At 42.2% G+C, this 18,032-nt stretch overlaps 1 protein-coding gene across 1 annotated transcript in view; it reads left to right on the forward strand.

The window, feature by feature from the left end:
- The first annotated feature begins 1,835 nt into the window (after nucleotides 1-1,835).
- Nucleotides 1,836-18,032, forward strand: part of PTPRF (protein tyrosine phosphatase receptor type F) — a 255,569-nt gene continuing 239,372 nt past the window's right edge. Inside the window, exon 1 of the mRNA XM_068406730.1 lies at nucleotides 1,836-1,920. Within this exon, the coding sequence (XP_068262831.1) occupies nucleotides 1,836-1,920 (85 nt within the window). The remainder of the gene's footprint in view (nucleotides 1,921-18,032) is intronic.

An 18,032-nucleotide genomic window follows, 5' to 3' on the forward strand; every position in this document is an offset into this window, starting at 1 on the left:
GCGAGAGATGAATGAGGATATGGAGGTTGGAGAGCAACAAAGAGAACTGAGTGTGCGGCTGGTACGAAGAGCCTCTTTTGCAGTATTCAAAATCTTGCTGCTGAGCTTACTTGGATTTATGCTTTCTCATTGAGATAATAAAAGCAGGATGAGATGATCAGTATTCTCTCTGCATCTAGGTTAGAACTAGGTTATTTTGTAAAGTACTTTCAGATGTCTTGGCTGTAGAAGACATTGCATAAATAAAGATTTCTCTGTGTTGTGTGATATTATAACGTGTGAAAAGATTTACTGCGCAAATACAGTAACAGAATGGAGAAGAATCATGATCTGCTGTTTGTTAGTATGATGCGATGTAAATATTTACCTAGGTAGATTCTCTTGAGATTTCTTGTGGATTTCCCTCAGCACTATCATTGCTGGTGTTCTTTGAGCACGATGTTTTTGTCAGAAGTAAACATGTTTGTAACATGTGATGCTTACTTCTATCAAAAGCTCAGTGGTTTTCTAAAAAAAAAAAAAAAACTAAGATAGACACTTCCTCTTCCAAAAACCCAGCAAAATGCAAAAAGACCTTTGTTAGAGCTGTCTTGAACAAGTTTTTAAAATGTCTGCCAACATGAATAGAGCGGTGGGTCGTGCCACGAACAGCCTGTGCACTTGCAGATACTTTGCTTCAAGGATACTCATGGGGTCCACTCAGGTTGGCATCTGCCAGCATGAGGTTTTTTTCACTATTAATACTGTGTTGCCAACTTTCAGTGCAGCTTAGTGAAGGAGAATCTCATCAATTTTTGAATGACTCTTGAGCTTGCATTGAGATGCTCAGCACTGAAAGAGCGAGCCCCTGTTCCTGCTGAGCATTGTCACTTTGAGGGAATGGGGCTTGCCAGCTCCTTTAACGTCTGTCTTAGCAGGCACACCTTGGACATTCAGGTGAAAGTAAAATGAGTATTATTCTCAGGAAAAGGTAAAGAAGGCAGATATACAGAAACTGCATTCTTTTTAAATACCTGCCTTTTGTGGTTGAGTTTCAAGGAATTTTCTGTATTTCTATATCCAAGCAGATGCCCAAATTAAGCCAATTTCCAAGATAATTCGCTTTGTTTTGGAGAAGGAATATCCAATCCTCAATCCTTTTAGAAAGTCCTCTTCTCCATTTTTGGGAAGTTGAAGCTTAGGTAGTTGCTTTGGGTAAAGCTTCTCTTTATAGACACTTCTCTTAATAACCTTCTACTGGGACTCTGTGAACTGACAGCTGATTCAGTTCAGCTTCTGTTTCTCCTGCTTGGACCCATTAAGACTTGTCTGGTGTACACCAGCCCAGCTGGATGGGCCAAGCTATGCTTAACATGTGGTTGACCACAAACCACCCTACGTATGCAATCAAGCATATGTCTCATGGGCAGATGGGTGAGGAAGAGTGAGATAAGCTTAAGACTATTTCTTGTATTGTAACATGCAACTTCAGAACTATTTGTTGTGAATAACAGCTAAAAGGTGTATTAATAGCCCCTAATAGAGACTGGACATGAAGATAAACTTGGACATGGGTGTGTGTTTATGTCTCATGACCCTTGCAAACAGCTTATTGGATTTGAGGGCATCAATGCGGAGCTGTGCTGCTCAAGCAGGAAAGATCGTTAAATTTCACTTCAAAAGTATCTGTATTTATGTCTTTACAATGTAGTTTGATTTATCAGCAGTTAATCGGTGTGTCATATTTGATCATTTTCCTTTTCTTCTCTTGGTTTGCAGGAGTAAGTCTGTGTCTGTAACACTGGATGTACTGACTGCTTGTCTCAGACTGAAGAGGACTTGCTCTGCTTTGGAATATGGTGCCTAACTTCAGCGTCCCAGTACTCACTGTGCCAGCAGCCATCCTTTGCTGCTTGATGCTGCCTTTAGCAGGAGCGGACAGTAAGTAACATTAAGTTTTGGAAAGCTTTGAATACCTTGCAAAATTTCTTTCAACAAATATTAAACCTTCTTGGTTTGTACTGGAAACACAGAGGACTAAGGGATAACCCCCTGAAACCTCTTATTTTCTAATGTGTGCAATGCAGAAAACAGTATGTGTGTGAAGGGGCACAAGTAGAACTGAAAAGGCTGACAAAATTTATTCAAGCACAGGAAGAGCTTTTGTAGTAGCTGCAAGATCAAAACCTGACAATTTGATTCATAACACGTACAGATGAGTAAAGAAAATTGGGGGCGGAGGAAGAGAGAAGTATTGGGGTCACAGTAATCCCTGTTACTTTATTTTCCTTGTTCTTTTACCAGCTCTTGTAATTTGTGTAGTACTGAGACATCTCTCCTGAGTCAGCAGTTGACTGAGAAATGTTGGGGACAGGATGCGAGTTTTTACCTTCCTGTGTAGCTCTCCTACTCCTGTGTTTCAGCGCATTTCCTTGTGGTCGTGTTTTAAGCTGTTGTGTCCATGCCTGTTACCCTGACAGTCTTGCAGAACCACTGTGGCTGGCTTTGATCAACCCCATCCAGACCAAGGAGAAAGCTGTGCACAAAAAGCCCTTGTGGACAGACAAGAGGAGAAACTTGGCTGATGGTGGACTACTGAAAATACCTTAAAGTTGGAATTCCCATCAAATGAGTTATGCAGAGTGCAGGAAACCTTGTGTAGTCTTGTTTTTCATAACTCACTTGTATATATTTGCTAGATTACCCCCAGGTATTTGTTGTGGCCCCCTCCCCTTTTTTTACCAGTAGCTGGTTTTACAGTGTCTGGACATTCGCGCGTTCGCTGCAGACTCTTTGGCAGTTGTGAATACTCTGTGCCTTTGAAAGCGCCCAGGCCTCCTGGGATGCTTGAGTCGGAGCAGAGAGGTGACCGTGATGCACCGCCTGAGCTGCCACCAACCATCTGCTTCTCACTCCAGACTTAGTCACCAGGCTTATAATTAAGATGTAATTTTGTGAAAGTTAAAGCAGATCTCGATATGTGTTGGTAGGAGGCTGGCTGAATGGAGAAAATGGACTGGGGGTCCTAAATGTCCTTGACTGAACGGGAAGGAGTAAATTTAGAGAAGCTGGAGAGAAGAGTAAAGGGGGGGTGTGAAGAAAGATACAAATTCACTATTTAAACTGGGGGCAGCAGCTGTCTTCTTCCTCAGCTTTCTTCCCTGGCTGCTGGTGCTGCTTGGAAGATGCTCATTCAGATCACTTTATGTCTACACATTGTAGCCCACTTTGGAGCCTGCCACAGAGAAGTGTATGTTTAACGTTCTGAGGTGTATAAGAATTCCCCAAAGTTCATTATCTTTATCCTGGGCCCTGCAAAGGAGAGAGGCATTACTCTATCAGGTATGCAGAAGTTGGTGGAGCTTGAGATGTCCTAGGACAGTTCTTGGCCTAAGGATAGCTTGCAGTAGGCATGCTTTGCTAAGTTAGTGGAATACTTCCACATGCTTAAATTTAACAAAATTGGCTCCATTTCACAGGCCCAGATCCAAATATTGGTGTCTCAGATGTGGAATGCTTCTGTGTTGGGAAGCAAGCATATCTGTAGCTACACCTTTTTCTCTGGCACAGACCGACTCTGAATTACTTTTTCTCCTAATCTAGAAGGCAGATCTGGAGGACAACGACCTTTTAACCGCAACAGCCACCACGGATTAACCAAAGGTTTCTTAGGATGGGAAGTGTTGCTCTGTGTATTTTAGCAACTTCCAGCTTTTCTATTATCTTACCACCGACTCTCAGTGGCAGGGAGCTGTGTGAAAGGGCCCACTCTGTGCCTCTGCAGGGAAAAAAAAAATCATCCCAAAACTCTGCATATTTCATGTTCTGCCATTGGTGATGCAGACAGGCAAGATACAGTAATGAATATGGCATCGGGGGGTCCTGGTTCAGGAGAGAAGTGAAGGGCAAGGGGAAGGTATGATAACGTATGCACACTGGAGCTTACTGCAAAAGCTAGAGAGGGGTGCTGTGAAAGGAGCACCACATGTGCACCCTCTTCAGTTTTTTGGTCCCCTAAGCATCCCATTGGCTCCAGTCAAAGATAGTTCATTTATGTGGATTTCTGATGTAATATGGCTGTTCCTGGGATTTCACTGTGATTCTTCCTTTTCCCCATTGCAGTGCTGCTTGGAGACAGTGGAGGGCTGGGTAGGCTCTGTATCTGCAAATCATTCCTACGTTTCCCCAATTAAAAGCAATGTGATAGTGGGAGCAGGGTTATCCCTGTGTTTGAACACCTGGAGTCAGTCCACAAAATCACTTTTTATGGGAACGGTGAGGATCGAGGGCAGGGAAGGAGGGCTGTGATGGGCTGTGCTGCATCCCTGGCAGCAGGCTGCTGCTCGTGGTCGGGTGCTCAGGGAGCACCCACAACCAGGGCTTCCCCACCTTCCCCACCTGCGCTTTGGAGCTGCTGTTGTCGCAACGCATTTCAGCGTCCCTGCTGTAGCTTCCTGACAATTAGGCAGCTGGCAGCTAGCTACACGTTAACGCCTGAGATAAAACAGATTGCATATGTACTGCCTAGCAGAATTAGCACCAGGCGTACGCTGCGATGCTGCTCCTGGAATTGAGTTCATGGGAGCTGTGAGTAGTGTCAGTGCTGAGGAATTGAAGGGGCATCCAAAGGTTAAACGTGTGGCAGTGTGTCAGAAAAAGAGGGGCTCACTGGGTGCCTCCCTGCCAGCAAGACGGGAGCAGTGGCTTCCTGGCCGCTCTGCTGGAGTGCTGGGAGGAGAAGGTGAGCAGGAAGGGCCACGTGCCTGTGAACAGTGGATACAGAAGTGCTAATTTGGCAGAAAGCACTTTCAAATCCTCCCTGGCTTTTACAGACTGCAGTAAGAAATTATTAAATTTTCTCTGTGATCTGACTGTGTTTCTGTCAGGGTGACCCTAATTCCATTAGAGCAGCTCAGAGCTGATTCAGGATGGCTGTTTTACACTTTCTCCCTCAGCTTGCTTGTAGTTTTTTTTATGCACTCAGTGCTTCCCTGTCTGTCAGCTTTTGATTGTGCATGGGAAAAATGGCTCTGCAGATTTCATTTAATGTTCAGTTCAATTGTCAGCTAAAGGATGCTCTTTTCCAGCTTTTGGAAATATGTCATTTACTCTAATAAAATAAAATAATAAAAAAAAAACCAACAAAAAAATCCCCTTTGAAAACAAAATGCAGAGAAAACAGGAGAAAATCAATACTGTCGTCAGAAATCATCAGCAATGCATTTCAGTTTTGGCTTCATTTTTTAAAAATTAGGCTTTGTTTTTGAAGTCCTGGGCACAGCTGCCAAAGGAAGAGACTAGGTGACCCATCCAAAGTCTTACCTAACCGAAATATATCTTGGTTTGTCTTGCACAGAATTTCAAAGGGCTTAAGGAAGAAAACCACTTCAAAAGTGACCTTGTAGAAGGGAAAAACTAAGGCAGTATTAGGCCAACTACCTGTGAAGTGATAAACATGGTAAACAAACAATTTGCACCTTTTGATTTCTAAAGACAGAGCAAACTTGGGTTTTGTTTGAGGGGGTGGGGGAAGCTTGCGCAGTGAGCTGGTGCTGGTGAAGGCAGGTCTCTGGCTCTCACCACCTCTGGTGAGCAAGGACCCTACATCTGAAGTTTCTCAAGGCTGCCCTGCCCCTTGTAAGAGATAGTGGCTTTATATCCGAAAGGTATGCATGTCATACAGATATTTTAGTTTTTCAATCATCTGTGTTTCTTGGATGCTAATAGTATTGAGGAGACGCGTTGAAAAAGAAAATAGGAAGGTGAGATGTTGATACTTGTGAAGGTTGGGAAAAGGAAGAGTACTGATGGCCTTTCTAGGCCCACGGCTCCAGGTGAGCTCTGTTTTGCCACGGATTTTGTGTTGCACCTGAAGTGCCGTCCAGAGGGTTTGGACAAAAGAGTGCTGGAGCGTCTGCTACGGCGCTTGGTTCCCTTTGTGCCCCAGCTCTGCTGTCTGCTGTTACTGTCTTGTGTTCCTGGGACCCAAGAGGAGCGTGGCAGGTTTTGACTCCCCGATTCAGCTCTGCTTTCTCTGCTTCATAACCTGCATGATGCCTCAACAAGAGCTCGGCTCCAAATACAGCTGCTCTGGGCCACCCTGCGGGACAGACTTGCTGTTGTGCAAATCTGGCAAACAGCCCCTTTGCGGAGCTGAGCAGCAGGATCCCATCCCAAAAGCTGGACCTGAGGCTTCTCCACTGCTGCCTTGCATCTATTCCTGCTTCCCGGTTTATCTGTTTACATGCCTGTCCCCAAACACTGCACGTAGTGATCATGTGTAATCGGTATGGTCAGATCCAGATATTGCAGCACAGGTAAATACTAGTTTTCTGCAGTTCCACCTTGACTAGCTTGACAAGTTCTATCAGTGAAAAGAACGTGTAAAAATATTGTTTGGGAAAGCCCCTGTACCTGAGGCATTGGGGTTGCATCATTAAGGGGCAGGTTGAAATATTAACCACAGTTAGTGTGCAGGGGTTTTTTTGGTGTCCTTACATATATATATATTTAAGTGTAAATGGATTCCGCGCTTTTCCTTAGAATATCTAAATGCTGCCTGCTTGTAACTGAGTGTTGCAGCCATCAAGGTAGGAGGGATGCTGTGAGAACAAACACCATGTATAGAGTAGACAACAGATCTTTTTCTGCATTTATAGCCATGCCCCTTTTAGCTCCAGCACTTGCAGGAGTCATGTGAATTTGTTTGGGTAGCTACCTACAACAGGTCATGGCATTGTCATTTGTCTTCTTTATTTATTCTGAAAGCCAACATCACTCATCAATCAAGATTGGCTGCTAGGTCAAAGGTCTGCAGATCCTCAAACCCCTTATCCAGCAATGGTCAGTACAGTGACCTACGGAGGATATAAGAACAGCATAAATGTATAGCGATCCTTTCCGGGTGTCCTCTTCTAGCCCTCAGAGCCCGGTGACTCCTGAGCCCAGAGTGGTGGTGTAGTGACTTCAGGCGGGGCTGCTCTGGATTTTGCTCTCGGGCAGCTCTGAGCATGTTGTCAGTCATCAGGGGTATCCTGGGGCCAGCGGTTTGCCTGAAGACCATGGTGTAGGCTCTCAGTTTTGCTCTACACCATGGCTCCTTGTTTAACCCACTTACTGCTGCTCTGCAGGGCTAAGCAGTCTCACTTGCCTTTGGCATCATTCAGACTCCACTGAGTAGCCAGTTATTCTCTCGCCTTCACAAGTGAGTTCCTATGTTTAAGTGTCCATGCAAGTTAACTGGCACAGCAACAGATGTTGAGAGGCTGATATATTTCATACACTTTCTTTGAGAGTGGGTGTGCTCATTGGCTTGGTGATACAGAAAAACAGTAAAACTACCTGCTTAAAATTTTATCTTCGGTGTAGATTCATAGGTTTTAAGGCCAGAAATCAGATCGGTGTAGTCTTCTAATCTGACCTGCATAGCATAGGCTGTATAATTTCAGCTAGTAATTTCTGCATCTACTTTTAACAGCTGTGGGTGAGCTAGCTTTTAGGAGGCTATCAAATCACGATTTGAAGACTAAATGGTAGAGAATTTACCCATCTCCTGTGTGATCTGTAAAAATGGCAAGTAATCATTACTTCTACAAATCTGTATTTATTTCAAGCTTCATTTATGCGTTTCTTGGGTTCAGGCTCTGGATGTTGTAACCTGTGTCAGCTAGACTGGAGACTCCTGCTATTTAATGCCATCTCCCTGAGAAGCAAGTTAGAATGTAGGAGTTAAGACAAGCTGAAAGTTTGTCCTTTTTGTTGTAGAAAAAGGGGTTGGTCTTGATTTTAAAAGTTCTTCACTAATCTTCTAGGCTTTTCAATATGTTTTTTAAAGTCAAGGGACCAGGGCCAAGAAGAGAAGCGGCCACATCTTGCCACAGTGCAAGGGCACTTTAGTCCTTTTGCCCATAGCATTGAGCTGGGAACAAAGTCCTCCACCATGACCATTGAATCCCTTTCTGGGCCTCCGATTCCCAGGATGCAAACTCCCATGTCGTTAGTGTGACTTGGGTTTTTGCTCATGAATATCTACCCTCTATTACATTAAAATGCATTTTGTTGGATCCTGGCTCATCCAGTCATCCGAGTAATTCTGTACAGGTAATCTTCCCTTGCTGTTATTAGCCAACTACCAATCTTGGGAACGCTTACCCTCTACCTTACAAATCTAGTTGCAAGTTAGTTGCATTTATTCCCAGATGTTAATCAGTTGTGACTATTTGCAGAGGCTGCTGTGAGTATTTTAAGGAGATATTTTAAATATCCTATAGTAGTGATGGTAGTATTCTTTGCAGATGGAAGGAGTGCCAAGAAACTAATAAAATAATATGGTTTGTCATGCTGCTACTTGCTACCAGTAGTACTGATGTCAGATGGGGGGAAAGTATGAGGTCTGCTGGAGCTTTCAGTGTTTTAGCTGAGCAGTTGTAAAAAGCAATGAAGTGGTAATAGGGATGCTTTGTTTGTTTCTTTGATTATCTGTTCGTTATATTGGTGCTTTGGAATGATACTGTAATATAAGATGATCAAGCTCATTTTTGTGAACACCAAGAGTATGAAATTTGTTTGCTCAAAATGTTAGTCAATCTGTTTTGATGGTGAGCATGTTTGGTTTAAAAAGGAAAGAAAAAAAAGCATCTGTTCATGGATGCTTTTTCTCTGGTAAGATGTCTATGTATCAGTAGCTGAAAAGCAGTGGTGTACTTTTAATTGAATGCTGTATTTAGCCTCTTGCGAGAATCAGTGCTTTGTCTATGCCAAAGACAAATCTCATTTATTTTGTTGGTGTGAAAACACCGTAGGGTGCTTACTGAAAGTTTTAAGTCATAGAGTTGTCTTTTGCCTTGCACACTTTACTGACATATGGTTACTGAAATAAACCAAAGCACATTTTATAGTGGATGATGGCTTTACATTTGTATATGAACTGTAGCCTGCAATGCGAGACCCTACCCTGAATGTCAGTTATGTTTGGGATTTCTCTGATGCATCGTAATGTTAAGCCTTCACAATAAGAGGCGCTCACATGGTATTAAAAATAAATAATTACAGAATATATTCCATTTCATGTAGTACAGGCTGGAATGAACTTGCAGGCCTGCTGTGCAATGCCCTTCATTGCATGTATTACTCATGATTTCAATTTTTTTTTCAGTAATTAACAATATGACTTCGAGGAATGTATTTTTTAAAATCGGATTGAGACATGTAGATAGTACCTTGTCAAAACCTAAAGCAAATGGAAATGCCACCATTTTTCAACAGAGGTTCGTGGCACCAAGGGTGACTGATCTGAGTTGGTGCTCTGGATAAAGTCAGCATGTCCAGAAGAGGTTTGGACTTGGTTTGTCTCTGCTACGTGCGGTTATTCTACTTGAGTTGGTACTGGGTTCTCTGGAAGTAGCATGGTCTCATAGAAAGGACCATAATCAGTCCACTGTTGGCACTGCTTAATACTGCAAATTTAAAAGGAAGATTGCACTCAGGGAATTCTCCTTGCTTGCTTTTGCTGCTTTTCTTGTATTTTTTTTTTTATTGTAAACTCTTGTCTACATGTGATGATTTGTTGGTTCACCTGAAAGGAGAGTGATAAAAGCCCTTGCAAGTTAATTGCCACTCGGCAAGGAGAAGACAATGGCTCTTGAGTACTTTGATATCAGATATCACTCTGATACTTAGATATCAGAGTGCAGAACACCTATGTGTTTTCTTTAGATTTATTTTTAGTCAAATTTGCTTCAACTGTTAGCACAACTGTTGTTGTGTTACTTCTGCTAAAGGTTGTTTTGAAAAATGGGTTTTAAAGAGGCCACAAAATATTCAGCAGCCTTACTCATGTAGGTCTTTTGCCCCTGAAAAACTCCATTTGTAATAACCATTTGGAGTCTTCGCATGAGCACAACTGTGCCTGGCAGGCAGGATGGTTCATTTTCACCCGCTTGTCAAACCCAGTTGGTGGCTTGTGCAGGTGGGAGACGTCAGCGTGTTGCCAAGCTCTTGCTTTCGTTGTGGGGCCGTATGTAAGGCAGAGACGGCGCTTCCTAGGTTTTCAAACTGGAAACTGATGTTCTCTCTTTTGAGGTGAACGTGAGAGTTGCCGTGCATTGGTTTCAGAAAGGATTTTGATTTTTGTATTTGAAAAAAAACATAGAAGTGCGAAGGCTATGGGTATATTGTACTTACGCAGTGTTTAACTTACAGGACGGAAGATTCACTGGAAGAACTGAATGATGAGTGGTGAAAATCTTGTGAGATTCCAAAACCAGTTAAAATACTGATATGATGAAAGATGACTATGTATTTTAATCCTATTTAGCATCAAACAGAAGCTTTCGGTAGTTTCAGGATGCAACCTTAGAGAAGTGAACTTATCTCATGCAGTCACCACATTTGATTTACAGGGCATTTAATAAATAAGGGGGTATGCCGACAGTGGGAGTCAGTAAAATTTGAAGAAGAAAACGAGAAAATACTTTCATGTTCCCATGTAAAGGACTGGGATGCCTTGTGCTGGCACAGTGCTCTCATTCTTGGCGTGCCGACTACAAAGAGTTTAATACGGCTCTCGGGAGGATGATTAGGGTAGTCCAAGACCTGGAAAGGCTCCCTTTGCTCCTGTTTGGTATAACAGGTAATGGTCTTGGCTGTTGACTTGTCATTTATACGTGCTGTATATAGACTTCCAACATACTTTTTTATGCTCCATTACACACAATTTAGCAGGGGGTAGACAAAGTTCTTTAGTTATAAACTGTTGTTTTCAGCTTTTTACAAGTTAGTTTAATGTCTGAAATGTGCCCTGCTTGGTCTTCAGCCAAAGTTCAAATCAGGGGGCTATATTTTATAAGTTGAACATTTGTTTTTTGGATCTTTCTACAAAAATTGTCTTTGGATGCTCTTAAAAACAAAGAGAGTGGAAAAATACTTTTGTACTCTGTAAAACAAACTGTGGTGTTATTCATAGGTCTCAAGTCTAAAATGTCTGTGAAAACATTTGGCGTTACTACAGATGCACTTCAGCAGTCAAGAGAAAATGGAACTTCATTTGTGGAAGGGAGAGACCCATAGAAAAATAAGCTGCTGAATAATATAAAGAGGATTTCATGCTAAATCATTAAGTGCATGTGAGTAAAGGATGCTGTCTGAGCTTGTATGTAACTGAATTGCCCGTATATTCATTCTGTGAATGTAGCCAGAGCAGCTCTCATCTCAGCCTTTCAAAGACCCAGAGGTGCACGGCAGAGGTGGTCCTCCAGATCCTACAGCGCAGAGCCTGTAATGTGGGCAGAGAGAATTAATTCACATCGACACCGGGGAGTTTGTGATCTAGTGCATTTGTCTGTTTCTTGAGGCAATTGTGTAAATAGAGGGTTTTCTTTGTTGAAGTTGCTCTGTGGTTGTACCATAGGCCACAAGGGTTTGGACTTGTCTTTCTTGATGATGCCTGTTGAACCTTCATTCTGCCTTAGTAAATGCATGAAATATTTAACATATTTAACTGCCTAAGTTTGGGTTTTTTCTCAAATGCTAAGATACACCTCTCTTCCTAATGACTGCAGAGTTGTGTGCCTTTATTCTAGGAGCAAAGTGTGATCTGGGTTTTTTCTACACGTTAAGACAGAATCCCTGGGAATGTGTATTGTTCAGTCAGCATCTATGCCCTGCTCAATGTCTTTTCAGTTAGCCATGCAGCCTTCTGTTGCAGATAAAGTATTTTTTCTGAGTCAAACTTAGCTAAAATTTCTGTTATTGTCTTTAATCTGTAGTGTATGTTGCATGAGAACTGTTTCCTGTGTAATTTTGAGGAATTTAAGAAACTCCACTTAAAATATAAAGAGTTATATGCAGTATACCACATGTTGTTTTCCAGGTTTATGTCAAATTGCAGAAGAGACTATGAATTATTTTGTGTTATAATCGTTGCTGGACTGCGTCAAACTCAAGGTCCATTTATCCCAGAATTGCCTCAACATAAGCATTCAATGATGGCCAACAAACGCTACATGTTTTGGGGAGGTGCAAAAAGAAAGATCCCATGCTCTTGCCTTTTCTCATCCCACCCAAATTAGCTCCCATGTAAAATTAGAAATTGTTGTAAGAAGCTGGACTTTTATTATTGCTTCTGTAAAGCATTATTAATTACAACAACTCTAAATATTGTTATATCCACATGGGCAAAGGAATAATGCCCAATGCAGATTTGTCAAGGTCAGATCAATCTAATTTCCTTTAATGACAAGATAACAGGCTTTGTGAATGGAGAAGCAGTAGATGTCATTTATCTTTAGTAAAGCTTTCACTGCTCCCTCATGAGACTTTTTCTTGTGCAACATCTGCTCATAGGGTAGGTATTTGGCTGTTTGGTAGCATTCAGCATTTGCAGTAATGATCTCTCTGATAGAATAGAGAACATGCTTATTAAATTTGCAGGCAACAACAAGCTGGGAAGAGCTGCAAGCGTGTTGGAGGACACTATTAGAATTCAAAATGATCTTTACAAATTGGAGAAACTGTCTGAAAGGATGCATGTCAATAAGTAGAAATGTGGATAGATGTTTGAAAATAGGAGTAATCAGCTACATAAATACAGAATGAGAGACAACTGCCTAGACAGCTGGTGTACAGAAAAGGTCTTGCAGTGCTAATGGATCAGAAACTATGCAGTAGTCAACAATACCATGCTGTTTTGGGAGGGACAAACATCACAGTGGTATGCAGAAATGAGGAGTACCATCTTGAAGATGCATTAGATAGTCTTTCTGCTCTGCTCACATTGATAAGGCCTCCAATGAAACGACATCTCATCTTGAGCACTGCACTGCCAGAATGGAAGGACTAATTGAGGAGAAGTCAGTTTTCCTCGTCCAGTGCTAGGAGAAGAAATGATATGCTTAAACTGCATCTGGGAAGTTCAGGTCAGGCGCTAAGCAGTGCTTGCTGACATATGAAGGATTGCTGAGCACTGAATTGAATTTCCAGAGGAATTTCTGGAATCTCATATACAAACACAAAGTCTTCGCTCATACAGCTTTTGAATTGCCGATGTTATTTCTTAAATTGAACGGGGTTTTTTTGTATTAATTTATGAACCAGGCTCCCGGTCTGTCTTCTCTGGGTCGCCTGATACTCTCGTATTTTTATCCTGTCCTTTTTCATCCTCCTCTCAAGTAGCAATCACTGTCTTCCATCTGACTTTGTAACTTTGTGTGAAAGTGTTTTCCAGGCCCTTAGTCCTTCTCAGTGCCCTTCTCTTTCTAGCCCTTCTCAAAAGGAGTTGATGGGGAGAATACAGGGGAGATGACGCCATTAACAAAATGAAACTTAAAAACATTCTCTGTATGTAGTTTCCTCATGAACCCTCATAGGTTTGCTATCTATTTGCCCACGTCTGTGCACTGACTAAAGGTCTTTCAGCTGCCTGTTATGATGTGTGGTTCATCTTCTGAAGCCATACGATTAATTCAGCTCTGCAAATTGTACAGGTAGTTCTGTTTTTTTGTTGTTGTTTTTTTTTCTCTCTGTAGGTGTTATGTATTTATCTGTAGGTAGTTGTCTGCCCTGAGACTTTACAGCACTGTACGTATGTACAGAGGTCTGTGTCTGAACTGTCACGGTTGCAGGAGCTTTGCTGGCCAGGCAGCCACTGCGCCAGGGCAGGGGGTTTCGGTGCGTGTGTGGTGGTTGCTGCTGTGCTGCACAAAAGCCTGTCTCTGTCATAGCACCAAACATCCGTGCTGTTCTGCAATGATTGTCACATATTTGTAATGAAGTTGATGTGGTTGTGTTGTGTAACACCACGCATACTGCAGCAGAGCAGGCTGGAGGGTCTGCTTGTCGGACCACTCCAGGAGAGCGATGCCACTTGCTGTCTAGAGCAGCCTGTGCAGGATGCACTGAAATGGCTTCTGGCAGCTAAAAATGCTTTGGGGGACAGTTGCAAAGGATGCTGCAGGTCTTGTAAGACCTTCTGACTAAAATCTGTCTTAATGCCTATTTGTGTGTATGAAAGGGAAAAAGTATTAAAAATGTGTGTGTATGCATGTAGAATACTTTTAATGTCAACAGTAGTGGAAAGGAAGATGTGTAAGGTCTTCTCCTTCTAGTAGTTATTCTTCCTGTGAATAACTATGCATCAACCCATGGACGTCTGTCTGGTGAGTGGAGTCCCAAGACTGTGTGTGATGGGAGTGCCTCATGCTTCATGTTAAAAGATTATGGTTAATTCATTGCATATTTGTTTTGGATAAGAAAAAGCTATTTGCCCACCTAAGCTTTTCCTTTCCTGGGTTTCATATAAGAGCCATGGGCTTCTTGGAAAGCTTTCTCAAAAACTGATCAGAAGAAATTTGTCTTTTTAATGAATTGATTTAAATCAAGATGCAGGCCATTACATGAGTTCCTGAATTCTGGAAACTCTGGCCGTTATAATGCGGTGGTTTTTGCAGTCAGACTTTGTCTTCAAACTTCAATTATTTTTCACAAGACTGAGAATGAAGTCTGTTGCTTGTTATGAATAATAGAGTACGGTAATATCACAGCTATATATGCAAACTCTGCAGAGTGGCAGCACAGCTGCTAAGCGTTACGTTTTTAAAATATGTACAATCTTTTGTCAACAGAATTAAAACCAGGAACATTACATGGTTTGTTTCTGAATGAGGGTGTTTTATAGGGAAATTTAATGGTGAACGGTTCTACATTTTGACCTTTAAAAAAATTTTCTGAGGCTTTGCACCTTCTAGTGAATTGGGGAGATGCTCAAATTAAGACGTGTGGAATCCTAATGGCCACCCTGACATTTCCTAGGCCTGGCTGGATACCTGGGCTTGATTAGTTTTCTGATGTACCTGCTCTGCCAAGCTAGAGAGGCTCGTGTGCTCTGCAGCTGAGCTTTCTTTAAAGCGATTTCACTGTAAACCTCATTCCAATTAAAAGGTGATGCTGTTCGGGTAACGGAAAATTGTTTTATTGTTCTTCTCCCCTGATATGCATGCAAGTGGAAGTGTTGTAGGAAAGTGTTATCGCTGTTGTTTTTGTAGTTCGTTCTTATCTTCTATCAGTCTTCATATACAAAAAAAGTGAGAAATGCAGCATGCCCAGCTGTCTGAGGGTGAATGTGAATCAGCAAGATAAACCTTCAGAGGGTGTAATGGGCCTGACTACAGATGATCCTTCAGTGCCTTGCTACTATCCTGTAGCCTGTATCGTGTGTCGAACCACAGGCAGCAGGAGAAAACGGGTGGAAATATAGCAAAGAACCCACGGCAGCCCATCATTTCAGTGCTGAGAAGAGAATGATGGCTCAGGCCATCTTCTGCTCTCCTCCTCCTACCTGTGGAGCAGGGAGATTGGAGGGAACAATCCAGGAATGTGGGAAAGTAAGAAATGAGTAAATATGAAGGATATAGTACATTTAAGTTTTCTGTCCCTCACCAGGAAAATGCTAGAACAGGCTTTGGAGTCCTGCTGCTTAAACGAAGATGCAGACAAGTGCTCTCCTGAAATGCCTGTGCTGGGATGAGGGAGCCTGATGCTGCTGAGTGGCTCCTCAGGTGTTTCTGAGCTCTGTTTCTCTCACCTGCAAAAAGAAATGCCAACATCAGCAGTTCACTGATGGTGTCTGTGCTGGCAGAGGGTCCCAGAACTGATTTATAGCACTTGTTCAGCTTTCAGCGAGCAGCAAATGCGTTGCTTAATTATTCATGGCAGATGTATTATTGCGGGAAATTAAGACATCAAGGAAACAAGTAAAAACTATTACTGAATAGAGCTACAAACAAGGTAAAGCGGAAGGAGATGCAGGGGGACAGCGCTGAGATGTTAAAAAAACCTCGTGCTCAGGAATGTTTCATCCCTTCCAAAAATAATTGGTGAATTTCCCAAATCTTTAAGTGACCATTCATAGTACGCAATTAAATATTCTATTAGCTAACAAGTTGGGTTTGATTTGTTACATCAGTCATCTAAATTATCACATTTGTGAATGTGTGAAACCTTCCTATGGCTTCTTTCAGCATATCTACTTATATAACGACACAGTTCTCTTTATGTCTTCGGCTTTCTTCGAAAGATTTGGCATTTAACTTGTTGCAGGTATTTTAAGGCAACCTTTGGCTTTCTGTACCAAAGAAACTGGTTTTGGGTCCCTGGGCTCCTGCTCTGCCTGGAGCAATGGTGTGGGATGCTGCTGCAAGAGCAGGACCTGAGAGTCTGAGCTGCTGGCACAAGTTTTCTGTTGTCTGAAACCACGCTGCAGACAGCCATATGTGTGCCCGGCTCTTACAGATGGTACTGCTGCTTTATTCAAAGATTTATTCGTGTGTGCTGGTCACCTCTGCCGTGAACCTGTCCTCCAGTCTGCACCTAATACCCCATACTCTTACAGAGGCCAGAGCAGTTGGCTTTGAAGAGCACCGGCACCACCTTGCTCCTCAGGTGGCACTGGGAGGTATCTGGTGTTTGACTGCTCTCCTTTATGGCTGGACGGAGTTTCTCATTTACAGTTGCTCAAAGCTCCCGTTAGCTTTAAACCTTGCAGATTTCATGACAATTCATGACTAAAACTTATTGAGAAGGAAGTGGTTTAAAGAAAACCCTTTCAACTTCTCTTTTTATGCTAGAATTATTAGCTTTATTAAAAAAATTATAGGGAGCATCTCTTAAGTTTGTGTATAACCTCAGGCTTCCAAGACTTTCCATTTCATTACTGTTCATAAGCTCATTATTTTGGTACATCTGTGGTAATTTTGGAGCCCTTTACTTTCTAACTTCAATTATGTAGTTTGAAAAGTAATACTATTAGCAGTCCTGTTATGGAGGACTCGGAGCAATTTTAAGGTGAGCAAATGGGTGATTCAGCGTGGTATCACTAAGAGCATGTCTACAGAGAGGGTTACTCTTTGAAATGTCTTTTCTGTGGTGCAGGTATGCAAAGTGGCAAAAATTCAGAAGTTGTCGTTATTCAGTCTTTCAAATTTAGTTACAAAATAGCCTTGTGTAGTTCTGTTCCTCTGATGGGAAGTGTTGGAGTCTATTTGCAAACTTACGACTATTTGGTGTATGAATATAGGAGATGAAAATAAAATATTCTTTAACTTGTCCTATAAGTTTGATTTTCCTGGTTCTTGCAAGCACGGTATATGTGCAGCAGGTATATGAATATAACATATGATAGGAATTGGGCAAAAAAGATTTTGCAAGAATCTGACAGTAAATCATAAACACTGAGGAACATGTTCCTAATTGGGTTTTGTGAAGAGCTTGCTGTTCTGTACATGTGCGTCTCGGAATCACCCAAACCAAGCTTTGCTTGCAGACCTAATCAATTGGTTCTCGAGCCGTTTAGCTTTTTTAATTACTCTTGTCAAAGTGAAAATTATGTGAAAGGACTTGACTGTGCAATTAGCTGCTGAACATTTTCTGCAGCAATAGTGGGAAGACAATAGCAAGTCCCAGAATAGCAGTAGATACAACCATAGGAACAAATCTGCTTCAGCGAAGAGATATTCTAGTAACTAATCTGAATGAAAGATGATTTATTTTTTAAATATGCATCTATTCACAGATGCAAGCAGAAAAGGCTGTTTGTGTTAGAAATGCCTGTCCCCAGCTGAATGCAGGTTAGTTATCAGGTGTTGATCTCCCTCTGATTTGAGGGCCCTACTCTTCATAAGCAGAGGCTGCTGCTCTGCCCGCAGTCAGGGCTGAGCATGTTCTGAGAGGTGCCAACTCATTGACCTTCGTGCTGCCGGGGATGGCGTGTGTGTGGCTAAATTTTAGGAAAAAAGGTTCATCTTTCCTGTGCTGCAGCCGTGGGAGAGCGCATGGTGGGTTTCTTCTGTGGGCTGTGAGAGGCCTGGTTAGCGTTCATTCAATGATCTATAGATCCTCTGCTCAGACAAATTATATCTCTCAACAGCTTCACACTAAACTAATCTGGGCATTTAAAAAATAAATAAATGAGGCAGTGTCTATAAAGGGCTCCCGTCTAGTGAAGTGGAGCAGTTGGAGCCTGATTAATGAATCCCATTTACCAGCCTGCATGTGTGTTCACC

This window comes from Nyctibius grandis, chromosome 8 (genome assembly GCF_013368605.1).
Source record: "Nyctibius grandis isolate bNycGra1 chromosome 8, bNycGra1.pri, whole genome shotgun sequence".
NCBI classification, from domain to species: domain Eukaryota; kingdom Metazoa; phylum Chordata; class Aves; order Nyctibiiformes; family Nyctibiidae; genus Nyctibius; species Nyctibius grandis.